The sequence below is a fragment of the Varanus komodoensis genome, unplaced genomic scaffold (genome assembly GCF_004798865.1).
Source record: "Varanus komodoensis strain SLA01 unplaced genomic scaffold, ASM479886v1 scaffold3, whole genome shotgun sequence".
Taxonomy (NCBI): Eukaryota; Metazoa; Chordata; class Lepidosauria; order Squamata; family Varanidae; genus Varanus; species Varanus komodoensis.
The window spans coordinates 35,847,475-35,873,034 of NW_025335761.1; the positions used below are offsets into that span (position 1 = coordinate 35,847,475).

General features: G+C 39.7%; 1 protein-coding gene across 4 annotated transcripts in view; it reads left to right on the plus strand.

Moving 5' to 3' along the window:
• TTLL5 (tubulin tyrosine ligase like 5) overlaps positions 1-25,560 on the plus strand; it is a 155,250-nt gene that overhangs the window by 70,981 nt on the left and 58,709 nt on the right. For 2 of the 4 annotated variants that reach the window (XM_044436881.1, XM_044436883.1), the window contains exons 26-30: positions 1,277-1,404; positions 1,822-1,935; positions 4,110-4,496; positions 6,652-6,833; positions 18,264-18,415. In XM_044436881.1, coding sequence (XP_044292816.1) covers positions 1,277-1,404; positions 1,822-1,935; positions 4,110-4,496; positions 6,652-6,833; positions 18,264-18,415 — 963 coding nt within the window. The remainder of the gene's footprint in view (positions 1-1,276; positions 1,405-1,821; positions 1,936-4,109; positions 4,497-6,651; positions 6,834-18,263; positions 18,416-25,560) is intronic. The other 2 variants (XM_044436882.1, XM_044436884.1) reach the window with 2 other exon arrangements.

A 25,560-nucleotide genomic window follows, 5' to 3' on the forward strand; every position in this document is an offset into this window, starting at 1 on the left:
AATCCTCTGTTTTTCAAAACATTTCTTTCTATCCACAAGAGAGAGCTACTTCCAGAGGGAAAGCTGAAATCCTACCATGTCCGCGCAAAAATGTGTTTGCAGATCTGTTATATGGTCCAACTCTACCATCTTAAGTATTTTTGTGTTTGGGACTGGTGAAGTTTTTAATATTCTAAACTAGCTGGCAGTTTGGGCTCCAAAAAAGACCTTGGATGAATATTGCTTAGAATTCCTCTTTATGAACAGCTCAATACTTTGAGGGGTATTGGGGTTTTTTTTTTAAATTCTCCTTGTCTTAGACCTTAGATGCAGCAAGGTGGTTACAGTGGACATCTGTGCATGTGCCTGCACATGTTTCTTTTTGTATGTTGGGCAAGACTTTCATTGGTTGTTTGTCTTAAGTAGTAATATCAAAATGTTACAGCTATAATTTTGTTGAGGCAGATAGAATCATGTATATTGCATTGTGGGCATGAAGATTAATTTCTTGCTGAATCTTACCTTCTTCCTTCACGCTTTCCCACACAATGGTAAATTTTCAGCAAAGGAGGGAACAAAAGACATATGCTGAAATAAAACACTGATGTGGCAGTAGCTGAATGACGGGGAAGAGCTCAGAAGTGACAGGGTTCTTGGACACTGGGGCCAAATTGTTCATAGAAATTCTGTCAACGGCCTTGCTGTTGTAGTTGAATACATTTATATGTTGCTTACAGTGTTCAAAAATATCCCATATACTATAATTCTGTGATTCATAAAATAACTCTTATAAAGATTTTGACCTAATAATCAACATTTCCATCACTAGTTCAATCCCTGTTTTGAAGAGCAAGGGTTTTTTTTATTATTATGCTCATCTCCTTTGGTTAAGGCCTTTGATGACAAAAGGTCAACCTGAACTGGTTATAATCTGAGCGGTTCTTGAAGAGGGGTGATCGAACAAATCCTCCTTGAAAGCTTGTGGTTATCATCTAGCCAAGCCCTTTTGATTGGTTAGGAAAGTATTTGAAGGTAAAGAAAAGCTAAGTTGCCCTGATAATAGGTGCTTTGCTTTGTTTTTAAGTTATTTTCTTAAACTCAGTGTAGAGTTTCACTGTGCAAATTTACTAATAATTTTTTCAAAAATATTTTTAAAAATCAGTTCAATGTGGGTTATTTTCTCTCCATACTTTCACTTGATGTTTTCCTACTAGTGTGTCTTTGTATCTATTGTAGGTCTGTCACCACATCATAAACACTTGCCATTTGCTCCTTTTTTATTCCCTTCTCATCTTAGTGAAAGTGATCTGGAGGAGGTGTTGACATTTTACACACACAAGAATAAATCAGCAAGTGTCTTCCTGGGAACATGCTGTGGAGGTTCAAAGCACAGTAATAGCCAAATGGAAAGCAGGGCAAAAGAGAGTGAGTATGCTTTTTCCTGTTGACCTATCTCTGATAGCAGTTGATAAAGTTGTGAACAAAACCAAAATGCAATAGTTAACTTGATACTGTCAACATACCTGTTTATATTGCTGCCAAAAATGCACGAGTAGATACTGTCAACAACTATTCACTATATTATAGCTTTCTTGACCTGGTGCCTTTCCACATGTTTTGGATGACAATTCCCACTGGCATTAGGGTCAGTAGTTAGGGATCATGGGAACTGTGGTCCAAACTATCTAAAATATATCTGGTTAGTGAAGGCTTCCATGTTAGAGAGCAGTAATAGATACCACAATAAACATTGGAAGACAATATTGCTTATTGTTTCCCAGCATAGTAATAATTAGGACATTCCTCTCTCCACCCACTTTCCCATTCCAAATTTCATTTTAGATCACCTGGAAATTATGGAAGGAATGGAAAAACAGCAGCCCCAAATTCCAGTGGATAAAGAGAATGTGACAGAGGAGCTGAGCGCTGACCAACCCAAAAGGACTAGACTAACCAGTGAGTAAGAAAATTGGAAGAGAACTTAACTTGCAGCAAGAAAACACCAGGGAAAGGTGCTGAATATTAGAGTCTGACAGAATGTTGTAGCATCTGTTTTATAACTGGAATCAGTGGCCACTTCTTAGCAAACCTTCCACACATGCTAAATAATACTTGTAGAAGAAAAATCAGACACTTCCCTTATGAGGAACATTTTCAGACTCTAAACTTTGTTATACTGCTCAAAGATAGTATAATGGAAATAGAATAAATAATCCTAACTATGATTAAATCTAGATTTGTTGTTGTTGTTAGTCGCGAAGTCATGTCCGACCCATTGCGACTCCTTGGACGACATTCCTCCAGGCCTTCCTGACCTCCATCATCCCCTGGAGTCCACTTAAGCTCACGCCAGCTGCTTCAGTGTCTCCATCTAGCCACCTCATTCTCTGCCGCCCCTTTTTTCTTTTGCCGTCAATTGTTCCCAGCACTGGGCTGTTCTCCAATAAGTCCGTCCTTCTCATTAGGTGGCCAAAGTATTTGAGTTTCATCTTCAGTATCTGGCCTTCTAAAGAGCAGTCAGGGTTGATCTCCTCTAGGACTGACCAGTTTGATCACTTTGCGGTCCAAGGGACTCAGCAGGAGTCTTCTCCAGCACCACAATTCAAAGGCCTCAATTCTTCGGCGCTCAGCATTCCTTATGGTCCAACTTTCACAGCCATTGCAACTGGGAAAACCATGGCCTTGACTATACGCACTTTTGTTGGCAGGGTGATGTCTCTGCTTTTTAGTATGCTGTCTAGATTTGCCATAGCTTTCCTCCCCAGTAGTAAGCGTCTTTTGATTTCTTGGCTGCAGTCCCCGTCTGCAGTGATCTTGGAGCCCAGGAAAATAAAATCTGTTACTACCTCCATTTCTTCCCCATCTATTTGCCAGGAAGTGATAGGACCAGATGCCCTGATCTTAGTTTTCTTAAGGTTGAGTTTCAAGCCAACTTTTGAGCTCTCCTCTTTCACCTGCATCAAGAGGCTCTTTAGTTCCTCTTCACTTTCTGCCAATAGAGTGGTATCATCTGCATATCTTGTGATTCATCTAGCCACGCCTTTCTCATGATGTGCTCTGCATATAATTTAAATAAGCTGGGCAACAGTATACAGCCTTGCCGAACTCCTTTCTCAATGTTGAACCAATCAGTGGTTCCGTGCCCAGTTCTCACTGTTGCTTCTTGACCCGCATATAGGTTTCTCAAGAGACAAATAAGATGGTCTGGTACACCTATTTCTTTAAGAACTTGCCACAATTTGTTGTAATCCACACAATCAAAGGCTTTGGCATAGTCAATGAAGCAGATGTTTTTCTGGAACTCCCTAGTTTTCTCCATGATCCAGCATATGTTGGCAATTTGATCTCTAAAATCTAGATTAAAAGAGCTATATTGTTATATTTCTGTTATGGTATCTTTGAGAAGTATAACAAATGCACTTCTAACACATTCGAGGTTGAAAATCTTTATAAACTTGAAAAAAAATTATCCGACATAGGTAGAGTTCTTGATACTCTAATCATTATACCAAACTGATAGTGTGTAGAAACAGATATTTTGTCTACCAACTACGTGCTAAGAGTTTATCTGGAATGTACAAGTAATTGCTATACATAGCAATACTATGAATACTCCCAAAATTAAATTGCCTTGTAGAGGAATAACTAAACGAATATGTAACTGGATGTATAGTGCCTATAAAAATCTAAAATCTGATGTAATTTTTGTTGAAAAATTAAGTATTATCAGTAAAAATAATTTGTCAGCAATTAGAAATATGTTTTAATAGCAACTTTCGTAATTTCTGTCAAAAGGTAATCTAAGAACAGAATGGTGTAATGAAATTGTGGACACAACTAGATTAGGGGTATTAATAGTATAGGTATGGATAAGATAGAGTCCATCTAGAAAACCTTGAAAATGGGTCCTTTTATAAAATAGTCAGTTGGGAAATTCAAATGTGAAAAACACATCTATTGTAGAAAATGCCTGCTATGCATAATATCTTAGGCCCTTTCTTCATAGTATTCATTTTTCTATAAATGTTTGTAAAAGGCTGCTGCAATAATATTGTGAACGTTATGCTTGTGTTCAGATAAAAAAATGGAATGTCCTGATGACCTTGAATATATATCTTTATTTTTACCAGGAGTTTCTTCAACTGAAGATGAAGCAAGTACACCACAACTCAACATGCACAATGTTTCTTCCTCTGTTCCTAGTGCCATCTTTCCACAAAGCATCAGTTGTCAGCTGTCCTCTCAGGCAACTGTTGCTGATAATCCACCGGTGCTTGAACATCACTCAGTCCTTTCTCTTCCTTCTGGTTCTAGACTGGCTCCTTCCCCTTCTTTCCAAAGCACAACACCAGACAACTGTTCCAGTACAGCAAAAAATGCACCCCGCCTGTTCTCAAACAGTGCAGGCTTACACCGTTGTCGGTCTGGCAGTTATACTGTTAGCCCCTTCTCTTCCTTTCAGAGTGCTATGCAAATCTACAGCCAGAGAATGACCCGGCCATCTTCTGCAAAAGCAGGTAAGCTATTAGTCTATGGGGCTGCATACTTGGTACAGTTTGTAAAGCTGTTACGCTCCACCAATAATACTCAGGCTAATAAAAGTTACAATGTGATTATGCAAATATCTACTCAAATGTATATTTATTCATTTATTCTGTGAGAGGCTAGTTTCAAAAAGAAATAGCAGATAATTAGATCCAGAAATTGGCTTCCAGTTGACCTCTATATTAATAATACATGTGTGAGACCCTGGTGAATTTGCTGATGAAAATTAGGCAGTTTTCAAAATGATAAAACAGGATCATTCTGCCTCTCCATCTTAGTTGCTGTTGACTCATAACACAGCAGCTTAGGATAAAGGATAAGGCAGCCATAGAAGTGACCTGCATTGAAGAATGAACAGATGACTCAGATCAGTAGCTCTTTTCATGGAATACGTATGTATTTGTTCTGTGAGTGACTCTTTTGGTAAAATTATTAGGCAGCTCTCCGAAGCATGCAACTCTCAGAAGCTCCAGAACCTTAATCACTAGCAATACACATTACAGAGGAGTCTGAACACCTGGAGTAGTGTCTTCTGAAACAGGGCCTATTTTCACATTTCCAGTGCTTTTCAGCTGTCAGTTGCACCACTATTCTTAGAGCTTCATAAAATGTAGGAAGATTCCCTATATTGACTAAGTTCACACAGCATGGCAACTCACGATCAAGGTTGAGTATGGGTTGTCATTGGACTGTCAGTTATTGTTGAAACTTGGGTTGTTGAGTTGCGTAAAACTAGCTGCACTATCAAACCATGGTTTGTTTGCCACACCTCACAGTTTTCAACCAAACAACTAATCATGGTTTCTCTTTGTAGTTGTTCATAGTTAACAATTTCTGTTGGTTTACACAACTGAAAAATCCACAGTTCAACAACAACCTACTCAACCTTGAATGTAAGTTGCTGTGTCAGACAACTGGTCCATCTAGCATGGTTTGGTTTACATTTCTGTCTGACAGCAGCACTCCAGGTTTTCTGGTAGTAGTCCTCAGGTATAACTGGAGATGCCAAGGACTAAAACTATTTTTTTACACGTGCTTTGGCACAGAACTATGATCCTTCCCCTTTGGTAGAACACTGCTTCTTCCTTACAGTTTGCAACTTTCTTGCTTAAAATAATATTGGGGCAATTTAAAAATACAGTAATTTAAAGCATTACTCTGTACTTTCTTATAAGAAATGTTAACTTAGCCCAGGCATGGTGAACCTGTGGCACTCTGGAAATTGTTGGAGAACTCTTCCCATCATCCTTGACCATGCTGACTGGGGCTGATAGGCACTGGAGTCTCATATCTGGCAGGCCACCATTTTCCCATGCCTGATTTGACTTTTCCTCTATTGGACAAAGGATGAGATGGCAATAGAAATGTTTAGTGATTTCTTAATATTGGAGGGAATGTCAGGCTTTTATTAACATGATTTAGCTCAGTAGGCTTTGCCCTACTGTGGTAGATGCTCAGGCTGAAGAATGAGGTCTGGTCAGATACTACTGCTTATTTTCACAGAAAGTAACACTGCTGGCCTGAGGAATTGCTCAGCTGTGTAGCATGTCAAACCCCTATCTTTTCCCTTATTCAGAAATGTTGACAGAGATTTTATTTCAAATGCCATATAATTCCAAAGTTAACAAAGTTATTTTGTGTTTTTATTTCATTGCTATTAGCCACTCTGACTACTGTTTGGAGTCTAGTAGAATGCACATTTAATGAACAAACAAAGAAACCATTTTAACCATGATTTCCTTTTTTAAAAAAAATCTTTTCAGCTTCATTCTTTAGCTTATATCTTTTTAAGTCTTTTCACCATGATTACTTTCCCACAGTAAATTTTTGTATCTTTTCCTTTATAAATAAAATGTAGTGTTTTTTATGAAACATGCTTTGGATAGTAAACAACAGTTTCATATATTCTGTTGTGTGCAGAATGCAAAGAGTGCAAAGTTGTAAGCAGTTGTGAATTTAATAATTTTGTAATTCTCCCTAAGAAAGATATGAACAAATTATGTCGAAAACACTTTGATTTCACTTTGCTACATGTATGCTTGTCTCTTGTCTGTTGCAGGTACAAATGTCACATTCTCTGTAGGCTGGAATGAATTCTTGCAAAGTAATCTCTTTCACTACCTTTAGCAGGTTCAAGGAGTCACAGCCCAAGCAGACAGCGTGGTGCATCTGCCAAAGTGAATAAGGATGGGGAAGATGGCAGGCATTACAGTCATGGTATTGTTGCAGCAGAACTGCAGAGACTGGCGGAGAAACAGGCAGCCAGACAGTACTCTCCACCCAGTCACATCAGTCTCCTTACCCAGCAGGTACATAATCAAAAACATTCTCCATTTTGAGTATTTGGGAGTAGCAGAATTGCACAGGAGAACAAAAACAAGGCATGAAGCCTGTGAATGAGTGAAGGCCACTCATAGAGGATGTTTCAGCTAGCATTAATCCTTTTTAAATGGATATTGGGCAGTGCTTCATCACCTGAGCCAGTTTAAATGTGCATCATAGACTCATATGACCTATGAGGGATCTCTCTTTTTGAGGATGGGAGAATAAAATGTTGCAGGAAAATGTGTTTGAATTAGACATGCACCAAAGACTAGTTACCTGAAATTGATTTTTTCCATATAATGAGATGCAGTGACTTCCAGAGACAAAGATGAAAACAAAAGAAGAGAACAAACTGTAATGGAATACCCAAATGTATGATCTTGAATCCAGATATCACAAAAGCAAATAGCATTACTGAGTCTTGGTTTGCATGGATGGGACTTGTAGAAGAGAATAACGTGAAGAATTCTGTTGATATGTGAAATTTTGAGAACAGGTTCTGGAATTCTCTTCCATCATGGTTTAGGACAGTTAGTCAGGGAAGAAGAGGCTTCAAGGGAGCTGGTTTAATCCTGTGTCATCCCACATCCATGGTTTGGAAGGGGAAGCAGTAAAGGGTAGTTGAGCTACCTTGAACCAATGTACTCATTTATATTTTTTTAAGCAGCAGGGCATTTACTCCAGCAGCTTGGAATCTTCCCTGTCCAATGAAAAGAATCTTGTGGGAACAGTCTCCCAACTGCTTTTAGAATATAGATGCTGCTAAAGAGAAAAGGATAGTGTGGGTCAGCAGTAGTAGTGATGTCTCATGTTGCTCCTTTCACGGTTATCTCAGAAGAGAAACAGTAAGCTTTTGCCCTAAAACCATGATAATGTCATGGCAGAACAGTGCCCCTCTCTTTCTGGGTGTCTGATCAAGCAGTGTGATAGTTACAGCTACAGCAGTATGTGGTTAAAGTGTTTCCGTTACTAACATTTTAACACACATGGTGTGACAGTGAGGCAAAGCATTGCTACCTCTATTATTCTATCCTTTTTAAAATTCCTGTGACTGTCAAGTCTAGTAGAGGCATTTACATTACAAACAGGGATAAATGCCACAAATGTGATTCTCTTAGCACTGGTAATTGGCAGTGGTTTTGGAGAATAAAGTGCCCACAAAAATGTGCAGCTGTATATGGAAATGAGTTACTATTCCTGAAAGCTAGTCAGAAAAATAAATATCAGAGAAGAGGCCTTGTCTTTTGCTTATAATTTCCTTGGAATTGTGCTGTATCTGTGAGGGTGCTCTTGATCCTACTTTTCTGTGCTCACAGGTCTGCTCTTCCTTCTGCCTTTTATTCCTTCTCCTTCCTGTCCCCTTCCTGGTTTTAGACAAGATAGGGGGTTGTATGAAAACAGTTATTGAAGTAGTTTTGAGCAAGTAGTTAATGTCATTCGAGAAGTGATGTTTGATCATTTTCAGCTGCAGACTTAGTCCTGACACTGAAATTATGGCAGCCTTTTAGTCTCCAGTGTGTTGAAATTGTTCAAGTTTGGCTGAGAATGGTGGGCATAACAGTACAGTCGGCAGTCACATACCAGAAACACAGTCGTTCATCTCTACACCTTCATTTTCTGTACCCTAATGTTACAGTGTTGCCATTTTGGATGAAAGAACTGTTTGAACCTTTTTGTGGTTAAAATGCAGGTAGTAATTTGGCATTCAGTTTAAGGAAAATATGATGATAGGTATCATCCTCCCCTATATATTTTCCTGGCTTCTTGGCAGTTGACTAAGTATTGCAGATAGTTTTATTTCCATGGAACCTTATAAAAGCAGCAGCCAGAAGAATATTGGTATAGGGCTATAATGCACTAAACAGATATTTTATTAATACAGTATTACTTTAAGGCAAAGGAACCATATATTAGCTCTTATTGTGGTCCAACACTAATTTCCTGGCATCTCTCCTTTAAGCAACCCAGACCTGAGGAAACCTAGAGGTTCCATGGGTCGAACTTGATATAAGACACTTCTTGTAGCTACAGTCCGCATAATCACTCAACTTGACGTACAGACCCAGTGATCCTTTAGATTAGTGTTTCAGTCCTCTCCTTTGCCCAGTGGAATTTCCCAAGCAGTTTGCTTTTGCAATTGTGGCCTGTGTGTGTGTGTGCGCACACACCCATGCACGTGCATGCACATATTTGTGTATGGAAGAGAACTCTGCTGTTCAAAGTAAACAATCAAAAACCTCACTAGGCATGTGCAGGTCTTTAGGCACTCCTGAGTTTTATGTGAATAAGTGAATGCAAATTCATATGTATATGAATGGATTCTGAAAGTGCTCAGAAAGTTCACATTTTTACAAATTCTGAGCAAAATAGTTTCCAGCTTGTTTAGTGAGTCCTTCTGTATTGAATGGGTGAGCATGAGACATATGGATGTATAGGTGATATACACATGGGAACATGGGTGATGGTCTTTCTTGATTTAAAATAATGTCTGTACTTTCTGAGCAGTATACTGTGAAGGTGGTATTGGTTCTGTGTGAGGTCTTTATCAGTAGCTGCTCTGTATATGTTGTTGGGGCAGCAAGCAGTACTTTATTGCTATCGTCTCCTAGGTTGCAGTGTTTTGTGGTTATTGGTGGTGAATAGAAGAATGTGTTGCATTGGCCCAGCTTGATAAAGAAGAAAAGAAATCTAGTAGGAGCTCTAGCCTTCTCCATGAGCAACTGCATGAGAATTCAGGGGCTGGCTATCACTAGGATCAGCTCCAGCTCTTCCATCCAGGGAATCTGATCACAGGGATAGCATCAGACCACCCAGGCGAAGGCTGGAATGAGATGTATCTGTCTTCTCAGCTGAGCCAGCCAGTGCTGAAATCTTGCAGCCAGGTTTCATACAAATGTACTGATAAATTTTGGGCGGCAGGAGTGTGGGGGGGGGGGGCACACATATTCCTTTCATGTTTTTCATCTGAGCAGGGAGGTGGTAATTAGCAGAATCTGGGCACCCCTGGTAGAACTGTAGAGAATACAGACTGCAAATATCTTCTGAAGGATTTTCATAGCAATGTCTTTCTGCTGGGTTGCAGTCTTCACAAAATCCAGCCTGTATGTGCTTGTAATGGAGGAAAAGCTGTCAATGGCTGCTACTCATGATAGCAATATATCATCTACAGTGGCAGAGGCAGATGCTTCTGCATGCTGTTTACTGGAGAAAACAAACAGGATGGTGGTAGTGTTGTCATGTCCTGCTTTTGGGTTTTACATGACCATCTAGATGGCCACTGTGGGAACAGAATATTGAATTAGATAGGCTTTTTTTTCTTATCCAGCATAGCTGTTATTATGGTAACATGCAGTTTTTATCTGACCAGCATGAGCTGCAGTAAGCTAGACCAATCCTCTTAAAATGAAGGAGGTAGATGAATAACTTGGTTTACAGTATTTCATTTCTTTGAATTGACAAGTCACTCTAAGGGCATCTCAGATTACTCTCTTTCTTCCTACATTCTTTTAACTCTACAGTTTTGTTACTTTCCTTTCCAATGTGGCATTAAAACTCAAATGGGGGCAGGGGGTGAACTTCCGAAGAGGAACCTGAATGACTTCAGGTTCTGCCTTCTTTCATGGCAGATTCTTCAGGGAATACACTGAATCATGTGCTTCTAGTAATAACTTGTAACATACTCAGTAAGATGTCTTACTTATTTTAGAAAAAAGAAATTCAGCTTTTTCAGATAGGTGTCCTATCTTGACCTGCAGCCTGCAACATGAGATGTGTGCTTGATTTGTTTTAACCATTTATCCTCATCTTTCTCCTTTTCTAGACTGTTTCTTCCTCAGCGTTCTCTTTCTCTTTAATTAATCACTTTTTCCCCTTGGTTGGCAAAATTTATCTTAAGTGAGGATGTTGCATATTTGTAGTCATAACCGAGTGGTGGAAGACATTTTAGAAAAAGAAAGGTGCCTCTGGAACCAGGCCCACTGCTGCTGCTCTTCAGACTAAAGAGACTTTTGTGCAGTTGGAATGGATCTTGTGATTTGAAGGAGGTCGCTAGTTGAACCAAGTTGAGTTTCAGGGAACTTTTGTTGTGGAAAGCATTATTCCTTCATCATCACACATTTGGCACATCCATGCCCTATAGCTCCCACTGAGAGATTTGCAGCTAAGGGTACTTAATTCAGAGCCGGATTCTTTCAGTAATGGCAAGAGGCAAGTAACCACCCACTACAGTACAAACTACTTTTTATTGTTAAAATGGATGCATACGCTGGAGATACTACAAACGAATCTGCAAGTTTGTCAGGTTTCCCAGGAATGTCTCTGGCAGGTCTTTGTCTGGAACGTTTTCTGGAGACTAGAACACTTACGCTTTTATGCATGTGCATCCTGTAAGCTAGTAAGCTCAGCAAACAGGGAAGGAATGTCACGGGCCTTTAGCCAGATCAGCTTTGGTACACACACAGATTTCACACCTCTCAAGTCCTTTAGTCATTGCTTTCATTTTCCTCTGATGCATAGTTATAAATGCAAATATATACATGAAATGAACATCCCTGAGGGTAGACTTGTACTGTATGGGTGTGGCCGGAAATGGGCCTCAGTCAAGAGCAGACTGGCCTTGGAACATCTCTCTGGTACAGCTTGATTCTTCAAGTGGTAAGGCAAGGAAATAGCAGCAGTCCGGTTATATTCTTTTCTCTCTTCCATTCCTGCTTGCCCCTCGATTGCTTGTATATACAATTCCAGAGAACAGAAATGTGTTATGTTAAGCTGTCTGACTTTTGCAATAGGAGTTCAGAAACTCTGGTCATAGACACATAGAAGAGGAAGCATAAAGAAACTGATAACTGGGTGACTTTGGGCCAGTCACTGACTCTGGATCCTAACCCTACAGCGCTGTTGTGAGGTGAGGAAAATCATGTAAGCTGTCTTGGGTTCCTTGGAAAAAGGGACAGGGCATAGTAATTATAACTGTCAGTCTGCTACTGTGTTTTGTTTTTTATGTTTTAGATGGGTGCTGTAATGTCTCTCATAAGAACAGCAGTTTATATACAGTAATGATAGGTTCTACCAGAATTAACATTTATAGCACAAAACAGCAGTCTGGCTATGCTAGAAAACAGTTGATATATGAAGGAACAGTCATGGTTGTTAACATATGTAGTACCTAGTGTAACATACAGTGTCACAGAATCAAGTAATATTAATTTGTGCAGAGAATTATGGTGCATAATGTGTTTAGTAGGCCTATTAGGCATAATGTGCTGAAAGGCAGAACAAAAAGTAGTAAAATTAGATGAACTTCTCTTCCTGGCCTTTCATGATGAGAGTACTTATGAGGTATCATGAAGATTTAAAATGGATGGCACAGCATAACAATAAAGCACATCATAATGAAAATGTTAGTTGGGAAAACTTTCAGTTTTATCTCTGAGCATATTTCGAGTTGCTAGACTGAAAGTACAGTACTCAACATGTTAACTCACTTGGAAAACTCTTTAATATGATGCAGGGTTTGATTTAGAAGGCTTACCCTGTTATTCAAAAAGAGACTCAGTGGCCTACAGTATATAATGCAAATAAGGAATTTCTTACATAAAGGAATACTATTCTTCATATTCTTTTTGTAGTACTCCTTATGTTCTTTTAAGAGAAAGTACAAAGGCCATGGGAATCTTCATTGCTGTTATGAATTGCTCCTGGGTCATTACAGCAGATGAATGAAACACATATTAATCAAAATGCTCCCTGAAAGACTAGGGCTTTGAAACAGCAGTAGAATCGCAGCATCATTCTCCTATGATGAGAATTGGTTGGGAAGTTACTTAGAACTCAGACTGTTGTTGAAGCCATTTGCAAATAGGCACAGATAAGCAGATCTCCTTCCAACCACCAATATCTGGTAGTGAAATCAGCATTTGCTGGTTTGTATCCTCTATGGTAGATTCAGGGGAGTTGAAACTTCTGACAGGTAGGCAAAGCTAGATTGACCACCTTCCACTTGTTCTTCTAATTAAGTCCTCATCTTAAATATATGTTTGACCTGATGCCTGGGTATTGTGCCTGGCTGAATAAAGTCTATTTCCTTCCTGAAAAGCATTGTTTGTTCTATGTATTGCTTGCAGTTAAAGACATTGCTTGCAGTTTGCACATAATGGCAGCACATCATGGGTTAATTAGCTCATGATTTGCTCTGGTGTGTATGGGGCACATTCTAAGCCATTCTGAATATTCCGTCTTGCATTGGGCCATGTGGGTACTGCTACATGACATCCAAACCCAGATACTATAGGTTAAACATGACTTAAAAGCCTGCTGTTAGTAGTTAGCTGAACTGTGAGTTGTTTAACCCATGATTAACTTACAGAGTCTGGGTTCAGAAATCATGTAGCAACCCTTAGTCAGTCCAGTTGTATACTGAATATTCAAAATGACACCTAGCACATGTTGTAGCCATTTAACCTACAAGTTGTCACTATTACATGCAAACAACCCCACTTTAAACTAAGAGTGTACATAACATATACTCATGACAGCCTCAAGTACAACAGCTGACTGGGAAGGACTGTCAGTATCAGGTAATTCAAAGAGGAGCCCTGTTGTACAGATACATAATGTATTATGGGTTACCCAAGGAATCCATCAAGCTGGCAGGCTAATTATAGCACCTGAAACAAATTAATCCATGGATGACTAACTATCAAAATGAATGAAACAGGTAGATTGGTTCAAATAAGCCTTATGTACTCCAGTGTGTGTGATCTCCTTTGAATTCATTGCCTATATTTAATTCTGCTGTAATTTAAACACCTGTCTACATGGAATGTGTGAAATGTCCTTACCCGCCACAGTCAACTGTTTACACACCTGCTTCACTTGGAAAGACAGCTTTAAAATAAACAGCATTATGATATGCGGGGGTGGGGGGAATGCACCAAGGTAGCATAGAAGGGGGAGTATGGGATAGAATGGTGATACAGCTGGCTGAAATCATATTAATACTGGAAGGAGAGGTCTGAATTAAGCTCCCTTCATACAGATCTAAATCACTGGAAATCAAAATTGTCATGATTGATTGGCTATGCTTTGTGCATCCCCAAAAACAAAGATTTTGATTTAAGGAAACACATACTCTTCAGTCAGAATAAATGTAGTAAACAAATCTTATATATAGTGGTTGTTTTGAGTAATACCATGTTCAGGTTTTTCATAAAGCTTGTCATTTTTTGGCAATTGTGGGGGTAAGAGGAAAGAGCTGTGCAAGGCACTGAAATACAACTTTCTGCTCCCCTTTGGTTCCAGTTTGACTTTATTTTTAAAAACCTCTCTCTTAATCAGAGACCTTCTTGGGATACCAGGTTTGTTTTGTTTTGTTTTGTTTGTTTTGTTTTTTGAGACTTATGCTGCATATTGGTTGATAATGAGATAAGGTTTGAAGCTGTTTGACTACAATATTATTTAATAATGTGTATCCTGTCCTTTAGAGATGCAGTGGCACAGTGGGTTACACTGCTGAGCCACTGGGCTGGTGGATCGAAAGGTCAACAGTTCGAATCCGCAGACAGGGTGAGCTCCCATACTCTGTCCCAGCTCCTGCCAACCTTGCAGTTCGAAAGCATACAAATGCAAGTAGATAAAAAGGTACCACTTTGGTGGGAAGGTAACAGCGTTCCATTCACCTCGGTGTTTAGTCATGCTGGCCACATGAACATGGAAACTGTCTGGACAAATGCTGGCTCCCTCGCCTAGGAAATGGAGATGAACACCACCCCCAAGAGTCAGACATGACTAGACTTTAATGTCATGGGGAAGCCTTTACCTTTACCTTTTATCCTGTCCTTTAGTTTGTTTCTTTTTATCTTTTGGAACAACTTATAAGATTGGATATGCTGAGAGTGTAGCCTGGTTTGATCCTACATATCTAGTTTAATATATGAGCCTGTTGCTCACTTCTTTTTCTACCCTTATCAGTGTGCCACAATTCATTACCTTCTACCTAATTCACTGTTACATTCAAACTAAGAAAGTGTAGTTACAAGGGTTGGAACAAGCTAGGGGCTTAAGTCAACTTTAAACCATGGTTTAAGTTGCTGACTCAATTCTACTCTTAGTAGCCTCAGCCTTCTTGATTGGATATAATTGGAGTCATTGACTAGTTTCACAAGATGCAACAAAAGATCATGGGTAATAAGGCACAGTGGGTTGTCATGCTGTGCAACTGCTTCCCTCGGGATGGCTTGTTTGATGGCCATAAGTCTTGTTGCAGGGGATTATTATTATTCCATTACATTTATACCTCATCTTTCTTCTTGCAAGGAACCCAAGGTGGCTTTCAAAGGTTTCTTCTCCATTCTGTTCTCATAATAACTCTGCGAAGGAGGTTAAGCTGTGACAGCCCCAGAGTCACTCAGTGAGCTTGATGGCAGAGTGGGGACTAGAAGCAGGATCTACTGTGTCCCAGTAAAATGCTCTAGTCACCACACTGCACTGTTGTATCCATAATAGGGTGTCATGGAATCTGAACTTGGGTGATCAGCCCCCATTGTCAGTACCAGAAAGCAGCAAATAGGGTTCTTGGCAAGAGCAACAGAAATGGCCTGCTCCTCTTGCCAAGCTTTCTCAGGAAACCACCAGTGATAGCTGTCCCACAAGTGCGCAAGCGGCACTTTGAGGTGATCATAGAAACATAGAAACAGAGTGACTCAGAAGGGGTCTCCCAGGCCATCTAGTCTGACCTCTAGCTCTAGGTGGCTCTACTCACGACGTACCTACCATGTGCATCATCTTTCATTTGTCATTGATAGCCAATGACAAGTCCCTCGAGAATGCCCTGGCAGCACACTGGAAAGGTTGTTATTGACTGTTCACTGTTTTTTTAGGCCTCAAATGTATGCATTTTTTCTTTTTTAATTTCTTTTTAAAATTGTTATTTTAGTCAGACTTTTAAAACTGGAGGTGTACAATTCCATGGTTCTAAAAATGGGAAACTTTACCTTGGCAACGTCCTGAAGGATACCTGTTGTGAGTGAACCAGGTTCCACCCAGGACATTGACCCAGAAAGGCTCCAAGTAGTTTTTTTTAAAAAATTGCTTTGACATAAGTATTGAAGGATGAGTTGTCAATGAAAGCAAAGCTGTGAGTGATTGAAAGAAAATAGGTAACCCATTTCCCCTTCTTAATGGGGAAAAATTGAGTGCCTCTAACAAAGATCACAGTGCGCCCAATTTTTTCACCCACCCATTCCTAAAATTCTGGATGTTTAGGAAGGTGGAAATGTATACTCCATTTTTTGTGGCTTGCTTTCTCTTGTCAGTCCACCTTTTGACAGCTGTCAAGGGAAAAGCAAAGTAGAATAAAGCACCTTTGGGTTTGTAAAGATATACTAGGGATGGGTGAGTAATCAGTTTAGCGGGTAGAATCCATTGGTTTCCCTGGGTTAGGCTCCCTGGATTCTGGTCCACTTTGTTGGGGCTGTGAGTCTGACTTCCTGATGAGCATGCTGAGCATGTGTGGCTCTTGCCAGAAATTGAGCCCTGTACAACCGCTGTACAAACAGTGACTCTCTTCTGCACATGAGACCTGCATCCTTTGCTCGTGCTGCATGTGATGTGGAAGATTGCTGGTTGCACAGCTGGAATTCCACAGACTTCATCTTGGCTCAGCATGCTTTCTAAGACAGGGCCAAGCACAAAAGGAAGTCTACAAACTGAAGAGGGACAGATTCTGAGGATCTTCAGTGTAACCCTAGGGCATAATGTAGCTTATTGTCAGGTTGGTTTAGTGTGACATGGAAAGCTACCCAGCAACTTTGATTTACATGTTACAATGCAAAGCTTTCTCCAGCTTGGATCATTCCAGATATTTTTGTCTACAATTCCTATAATCCTTGACCATTGAACATGCTGTTGGGAATAGAAATCCAAAACATCTCAAGAGTCTTGCATTGGGGAAGATTAGTATAGCAGCTGCACAATAGAGAGCAGAGTGTTTGTGGAGTAGAAATAAGGTGCAAATGAGTGATTTATCAGTGATCTTCCAAGAAGGAGAATTTTTCCAGAATCACACTATCATATTGTTTGGGTGCTACTGTAGTGAGTCTTCCCCAAACATACTGAAGACATTGCTGCTATTGAATCTCAGAAGGGTCTAACATTTGCCAGCTTTACTATGGCGGAAGGATATTGGGAGGCAATCTTTGTAGTCAACTGTTATGGATGTTTTCATTTGTCTGAAGTTTCATGTGAGTCAGAGCATTGTGGAGGTGGGTCTAAATTGCAGTGGTGCTGAGCACAAGCTATCTTATTGTACTGTTGTTTTGTGGAGTTTATCTGGTTTTAAATAATGTTGCAACAAGTCCTGAGCTCCTGGGGCAGGGTGGGGTTGGATAAAAATCCAAGTAAACACAGTTCTGCTTGTAGATTTTTATGTCATTCATCTTACTATTACACTGATAGAAAGAAAAGGAAAACTCCACAAAGCAAAGCTCTTGTGTTTCTAAATACTTGTTTTGTTACATTTGGTCCTACCCTTCCCCCAAGATCAGTCCCTGCTTTTTCCCCCTCACAGCAATTCTGTGACATAGGTTACAGTCAAACATAGTGACTGGTTCAAGGTCACCCAGTAAGGTTGTGTATGAATGGAGATGATCTTCCTGATCCAATGTCATTTCCATTGCAGCTACACCCCACTGTCTTCTAAATCAAGATTGTCAAGCCACAGGTCAACAGGCCAAATGTTGTTGCCTGATTGTCCCAGGTGTCATAGATTACCATTTCCCTCTTCCTCTTTCTCCTGTCTGCTAATTATTTAGTGGTGTTACAGGCTAATAGATGTTTTGGGCATAATCCTATCAATTGTGTCCTCAGTGATTTCAAGCCTCGGTATTCAGAGGCTTACAAACATCCTGTGTAGGGCAGGAGGAGCACTGGAGGCAGTATCCTCTTGCATTTTATGTTACATGGCATTTTTGCCTATCAAGCTGGCATGTATCAGATGGGAGGGAAAGAAGTTGGAGACCCAACTCATATCCAGGCTTCTCCAGTCTCCTCCCCTCCCTGCCCGCCAAAATGCCCCTCCCACCTCCAAGTTTTCCATCTTCAAAGAGCACCAAGACCTTTCTTTCCTCACCAGCTGTGAGGGATGGGGAGGGGGTTCAGAGATCAAAATCTCCCCACCCACCCACCCCAAGGTTGGAGCACTGTTTCCAGCCTCAGGCTGAGGAATCTTAATTATCCTATGGCCATTCAGACACTGTTTAGAGGCCATAGGATTGCTTCTTTAAGAGTCTATGTATAGACTGTATCTATTAAACAATGAAAGCCACTTCACTCAAATGTATTATATTCCACTCCATTTTGTTGCTGCTTCCTTAAGCCTTGCATATTTGTCCTACCCTGCCCTGCCTTTTTCTTTTCAGTTAACAAATTTAAATCTGATGAGTGGAGCTGTAAGCAGAATAAATGCAGCTTCTTCTGGTTTTCGACCACCGCTCAACCCAGGAAGTTCACTTTGGGCTTTTCAAACACACACACAAACCACTGACATCAGACCTGTACCTTTGACAGTCAGGTAAGCTAAGTAGCTTTAGAATGGGAATCCTAATATGGCATTCGGAAATGTCTATTTTATTTTTATTTTTATTGTTTTTATTTAAAACTTTTATATACTATCCATCTACCAAATGGTCTCAGGATAGCCTTACAATAAAACAAAGTGGAGCACAGCATCCATTCTATTCATTAAAAACCCACTTAAAATCTCTATCTGAACCTTAAAATACTGGTTAATACTATATTACTAGTTTGTAGGTCTGTGGGTGAATGAGAAGATAGATTGGAGAAGTGTGATAGACGGAGATACATTTTAAGTCCATGGTGAAATTTGAGAATGTGATATTTATTCAGTGCTGATGTCTGAGTTAGGAAACACTAAAAGCTATTAGATGTAGCTGTTGATATTAGATGCATTTTTTCTAAGATGAACAATTCTGAGGTATCAAGAAAAAAATACATGATTAAGAATCACTCATTCTCATCACTTTCTCAGTTGACAATTTTAGTCAAAAGGAAGTGTTCCCACCTTAGGGATGAAGCAGTCAAATTGATAAATACATCCAGCAGATGAGAAAGACAAGGGTTTCCTATTTCAAGTCTGTCTGCCTGATTCTGAAATGATAGGCAGATTTTGTTGCACTCCTGAACACTCACAAGACCTTTATTTCTATCCCTTCTTTCCTTTCCCTGTATAAAGGAGTGTTGTGGGAAAAATTAATCAGGGGATTCTGTCAAGAGAAAGGTCAGGAGAGAAAGGTTTTTCTCTTGCTCCACCAAGGGCTATTTATTCAGTTTCCAAGTCCCCATACCACCCCTGTTTTGGTCCACTTGCTGACCAAGGTTCTCAAGAGTGCTTGTGTGAGAAGAGGCGATCCTGGAGATACTCTGGTCTCAAGCTGTCTGGGGCTTTAAAGGCTAAAGTCAACACTTTGAATTGTGCTCAGAAACAAAGTGACTGTTGGGGAAGTTGATCCAGAATGAGAACAAGAAGGCCATCAATGTAGTGTTGTACAACTGCCTTGCAACATAAATGGCAGAATTTTCAAATACGCCTTGTATTTTCTCAGAGATATTTGGATCACCACTTGGTGGTTTGCAACATAAGGAGTGAGTGAATTAAACAGAGGTACAAAGCTACCCCAGAATGCAGATTTGAGCTGTTGTTGGAGTAATCTGGAATAAACTTTTCAATTTATTATGCAGCCTTTTATTTGTACCTCCATTCTGAGCATTTCTTTGGGATTTATTTGCATGATAGAGTTTTTTCATTTCCTAGATCATTCAAAATAATATCTAGGTTCAAAACAGTTCCTGCCTTAGCTGAGCCAATGCACTTATTTTGAAAGTGTTCTAATATATGAAGAAGCAGTAATAAAGACTCAAAAGTATGTGGAAGTGATGCATTTTCTTGAGCATTGTCATTTATTGGTGCTTCAATTCAAAAACATGAAAGGATGGAATGGCTGCTGTAAAACCAGAGCTCTTGAAACACAATCTAAAGAAATGGGCAGAGTGGAGGAGCTGCTGAGTTTCTTAAGTGCTAAACACAAAATGTTAATAGATTCTGTAAAAACTAATTCCGAAGCATGAGGACTTCAGGCATGGCCTGGAGGTTATGTTCCAAATGAACTCATTGAATGTTAAGGGTCTGTAAAGATCCCTCTCCTTACAGCTTGCTTGCTCTCTTCCTGCATTACAGAGTTTCAAAAAGTCTTCCTCTGTTTCTTTAAGAAGAGTCAGTGTTTCTAAATGTGTGACATAAGAGGATTGATTGAGGCATGCTGATACTGCTCTTAGATTGTGGTTTCTAGCACAGGTCTTTCAATGAATTTCTCATATTGGACCACTGGTTCTATTGGATGTTTGCCTGACAGAAACATGAATCTATCACAGCCTTCAAAACATGAAACAAGCTGTGAAAGGTTGAGCAATATTAGATTACTGAAGCCAGTTGGATTCAAACATTCATTTTCTAACTTTCAGCCTTAAAAATCCAGAATGTGTGCTAGTTCTGGAAGATGTTCACTTCCTGTGATTCCTGCTGCTTGTTTCCATTTCTGCCATTTGAATTTCTGTGGATGTGAGAGAGGATGATAAGCTTGTTTGCATCCTTGGCCAAAAAAAATCCAATCAAGATATTCAGTTGGTTCAGAAAGTAGATTTTTTTCCCCCTATAATACTTTTATAAATAAAAGTTTCAAATATTTTGATTAGACCACTCTGTTCCTCATTTGGAGAATTATATGCACTGGCCTCACACTTTTTATCCCGTTGAATTTAAAATATGCAGCCTTCTGTTGTTGTTTCGCTGCTCTTCAGGTTGTTGCTGAGCTATTGTAGCTGCTCTTCTATAGAGATAGATAGAAGGCTTGCATTGGCCCTGACACTCTCTGTTTTCTAGCCACAAGTCTAGCCATGGACTTGACATGACAGATCTTGCAGCTGCTCTGTCTTCTGATTCATAGGAAGAGTCCTAGTGTAGGAGAACTACTGCATTCTTTTCTTTTCTTTTCTTTTCTTTTCTTTTCTTTTCTTTTCTTTTCTTTTCTTTTCTTTTCAACAATGACTCTTTCCATCTCTTAGGGTATTTAAACTCTGCACAAAGGAATGGCTATAGTCCTAAATATACTTGATAGGGAATTATCCCCACTGAAAAGAGCTAGACTTGGTGTTGAGGAGATGTGTAGAATTCTGCTGAATCTTTTTCCTCCTGAAGTTTCTAGGATTCCAAGGGTTTACCAGTGGTCACAGCTTGGCTCTAATTCCTTTGCCCTAAATTCTTACCATGTGTAATCTGCTTTCTGGTGTACTATTCAGCCCCTCTCCCATTTTAGAAATCAGAGAATATGCCACAAAAATAAATTTCTCATTTATCCCCTCTTGCATGTTTGACTGAAGTCACAAATTGTATTTTATACCCACATGAAACATGTTGCTTCAACCACGTAATATTTAGAGAAGGTCCTTATCTCAGTGGTAGAGTTTGCTTGTTAAAACTCCATTCTTTTGTTCCTAGTATCTCTTTTTAGGATTGGGAAAGACCCATGCCTGAAACCCTGGAGACCTACTGTCAGTCATACACAGTCCTAGGGTAGATGGGCCAATGATCAGACTTGGTATAACACAGTTCCTGTGCACTGTTTCACTAAAAGGGACGTCCAGGAGGGACACTGAGGCAGGCGGTCCTGTGCCTCACCAGGCACAATGGATAGGTAACAGCATCCCTCCAGATGTTTTATAATACAGCTCCTGTAATTTCCAGCCATTGGCATTGTCCACCGGTACATATAGGAGTTTTAATTAAAAGGGGGAAGGGGTTTCTGGGTAGTTTACTTCTACCCCTCTGGGACAAATAGCACCCCATAGTTCTTGATGCAGTAGGTGCTTCCAGATAAGACTTTCACTGAAAACTTGCATTCCCTCATGTGCAGAATTGTATAGAAGGTTTAGATGACTGTCTTAACATTTATTTATTTATTTATTTATTTATTTATTTATTTATTTATTTATTTATTTAGACATTTCTATGCCGCCCCATTCGCCAAAGCCTCGGGGCGGCTCACAACATAAAATTAAAATACAAGAAATAACAATATAAAATAAATCTCCCTGGCCAGATAAAATAAGCAAATAATATTAACAATTAAAATGACACTTAAATAAAAAGGTCTTCACCTTTTGTAAGCATCTTGGGTTTTTCCTCTGCTTGTTCCATTTATCTATTTTCTATATCATTCAGTAGTTGAAGCTCTCTTGGTGGTTTACTGTTCCATCTTTTTTCTTACCAGAAAAAGTTCATGGATGGCTTTCAAATGTGATTAGACAAAGTCATGGAGGATAAGTCTATTAGAGAGGCTTTTGGCTATTGGTCAGTATAGAAATGAAATGAATAAATAAAAAATAGGAGCTACAAGTCCTATAGTCCTATAGCTATATATTGCGTCTTGTGTCAGAGGGCCTATGTGTATATGCACATTTGTTGGTGAACATGACCAGGAGGTTGCTGTTGTACTCATGTTCTATTATGGGCTTCCCACAGGCAGCTGGTTGGCTACTGTGTGGATATGGTGCTGGACTAGATAGGCCTTTGGACTGAACCAGAATGGATCTTCCTGCACCGTGTCTTTTGTCTAGGAGCCCTCTGTCTGGAAACACCCCATCAGGGCTACTGTCTGCTAGTGCAGATACAGAAATATACTCATACAATAGTCAGATAACCATGTATTTACTTCGAGGCATCAAATTGCTACATTAAGTCCTCAGTCAAATTTATAAGGGGCAAGAATAGTATCCTTTTTGGGAGAAGGAGAACCAGGTCACTTGGAATTAGATCCACATGATGATTTTTCAGGACACAGGCTTTGTTATGCTGAAGATTCCTTTGTTGGTGACTCTAGATCTCCCTCGGTCTTTTCTGAAATAGTTCACTTCTTGGTATTGAGAGTTTACACAGTGCATATGAAGAAGGATTGTTTTCTGAATTTCAGCTCTTCACTTACCTGGAAACTGCATGGTAAGAAAAGCAGGATGCTTGCACCTTGTAGCAGTTTGAGGCATGACTCTGCAACCACAGCCTTGCATGAATTGCGTGGTGCTGTTAATTTTCCATGGGAATAGGGAATGTTAGTCACCATAGAAGACAAATACAGTGTAATGAGTGCAGGAACCAGTTGTGGGCATGTGTTGAAGGGAAAGAAGAAGAGGGGTATAACTGCTATTTATTTCAGCTATGACAGAAAACATCTACTTGGAAGTCTCTGTGTGGCCCTTCATATTGATTTTGCTCTTGTACCAAGCAAATTTGGATCCTTCAGCAACTAAACTGCTTTAAAAAATCTTTATTATCAGAGCTTTCCCCAAGGGCGAGAGAGCTTGTTCACAAGGGTTGGATCTGTTCCTTCCTGCTCAGTCCCTTTCTTATTGCTGCAGAATTGAGTGCAGATGGTATGCCTCTGTTGGGGAATATGTGGGACCCAGATAATTAACAGCTGATCCTCACTCCACTTTCAGAGTAAGCATTCTTTTCATTCCCTTTGTCCCTCTGTTTAGCTTTTCTTGGCTTGAAGTTTCATTCTGATAGCAACTGTGTAAGGAGGATGAAGGAATGGCATGAAGAGCATACTTCACTGACCTAATTCAGCCTTACTTATTTAAAATGTATTCATTTCATCTACCTATTTACATTTTTTTGTAATTATTTAAAATCTCTTGCTTTACTTAATTGTGTTAAGTAGTGCCAAATTCCTTTAGGATCATGGAAATCCTTCCATGTACTTGTTTTAGCTGCTTTTTTCCCTCCATAGAAGTGACTGTCATTGATGACAGTATTTCAAGTGAGTACTTGCATGATGGTCTTCCATCCCATAAGGTTATAAAGGCTATGAATGGCTACTAACCATGATGGCTATATATTGTGTCAAGCAGTATGCCAAGGAACTTGAGCAGGAGTGTGGAACTGTGCTCACTTATGCTTGCTTGTGAGCTTCCCATGGGCAGCTGGCTGGCTACCATGTGGACAGAATGCAGGACTAGATATGCCTTTGAACTAGTTTAGCACTCCTTTTTCTAGATTCATGACACTACCTGCATCTGATGGGAATAGGCTTCTCCCTAAAATGCTACAGTAAATTTGGTTGTCTTTGATGATGGAAGACTTTATGGCCCACTTGTCATTCCTAACGATTCAGATATCCTGTTTCTTCTAATCCAGGCTATGGTGTGGGAAGTAGGAAGTGAGCCCTGTGCTCATGCACTCCCTCCTCTCTCCCCTTGCATGCTTGGTTTAATGGAGTATTTCCTGGTTTAACCGAGCAACAGTTTGCTTTTGCTTTCAAACCAGCAAGGTATAATTTGAACAAGCTCTCCAAGCTAGTATAATATAGTTTACGAACTGGCAGGACTGCTTTTGAAAATGGACCCAAAACATTTGCTGGTCCAAGTCACTGATAGCTGGAACTGGACATTGTGCTCATATAATGCCTGTACTTGGTCATTTACACTGGCTACCAGTCTGTTTTCAGGTTGCATTCAAATTGCTAGTTTTAATTTTAAAACCTCAAATACCTACTCTTGAACATATTAACATCTTCAGAAACCCTTTTTCAGAGAGCCTTCCCATATGTGGTATGGCAGGCAGCTACTAGAGAGGGTCTTGTCACTGGTGATTCCCTAACTGTGGAATGTCCTCATTAGGGAAGCTTGCCTGGTGCCTATATTATGAAGACGTTTTTATGTTTCCTCAGTATTAAAGATTATCACTGTTCCTAATTTTGCTGAAGTAATGCTTTCTTATTGTTGGATTGTTAAAATTTATTCAGATTTGCACTGTGACTGGAATTTAATTTGATTTTTAGTGCTTTATTGGTTTTGTTGTTTTGAGTGGGTAGGATATAATTGAATACAATAAACTGTGACTTGATCCTGATATGCAGAGCTTTCTCAAATCTGAATTTGCTGATTTGGAAACAACAGCAAAATGTGGCTTGATTAGGCCACGAGATAATCTATTAATCCAAGTGTGGAAAAAAGGAGAGGCCACATGAGCAGAGAGTTCATTTCGGGCCTCTGAACAACAGTTTGGAGAATCAGAAACATGATGATTGTAGGCACTAAGTAGCCTATAAAGACTAACCTCCTTTCCTATTGGTAGCAGTTAACGTAGAGATTAGATGTGCCTTTCTGTATGATTTGAGGGTTCCCCCCTCTCACCTTTTTCTTGATACTAGTCCAAATGGAATTGAGTTGTATCATTTGGTTCTGGCTATGTGTCATGCATACTTGGATCACTTCTGAGTAAATTTGATTAGGGTATTGAGCTGTTAATTTCTAACTCTGGCAAAATCAGAATTGTGCTAAAGCTGTTCCCTGCTCCTCTGAATTTTAATTAATTACTGCAGTATACTCTATGCTGGTCCTTCCTTTAAAGGCAGTTCGGAAGCTGTAGCTTATGCAAAATGTGGCAGCTAAATTAATAAAAGGAACAAGATGGTCAGAACATGCAAGACCAATTCTGACCTGGTGGTTCTGACTACATGTATTTTTTAAGCTCAATCTGAATTGCTGTTTTTGACCTATATAAATTTGTATGGCTTGGAACTGTAATCCCTGATGGAGTTCATCTCCTGGCATGAACCTGCCCATTTTAATGCTTTTGATCTTTGT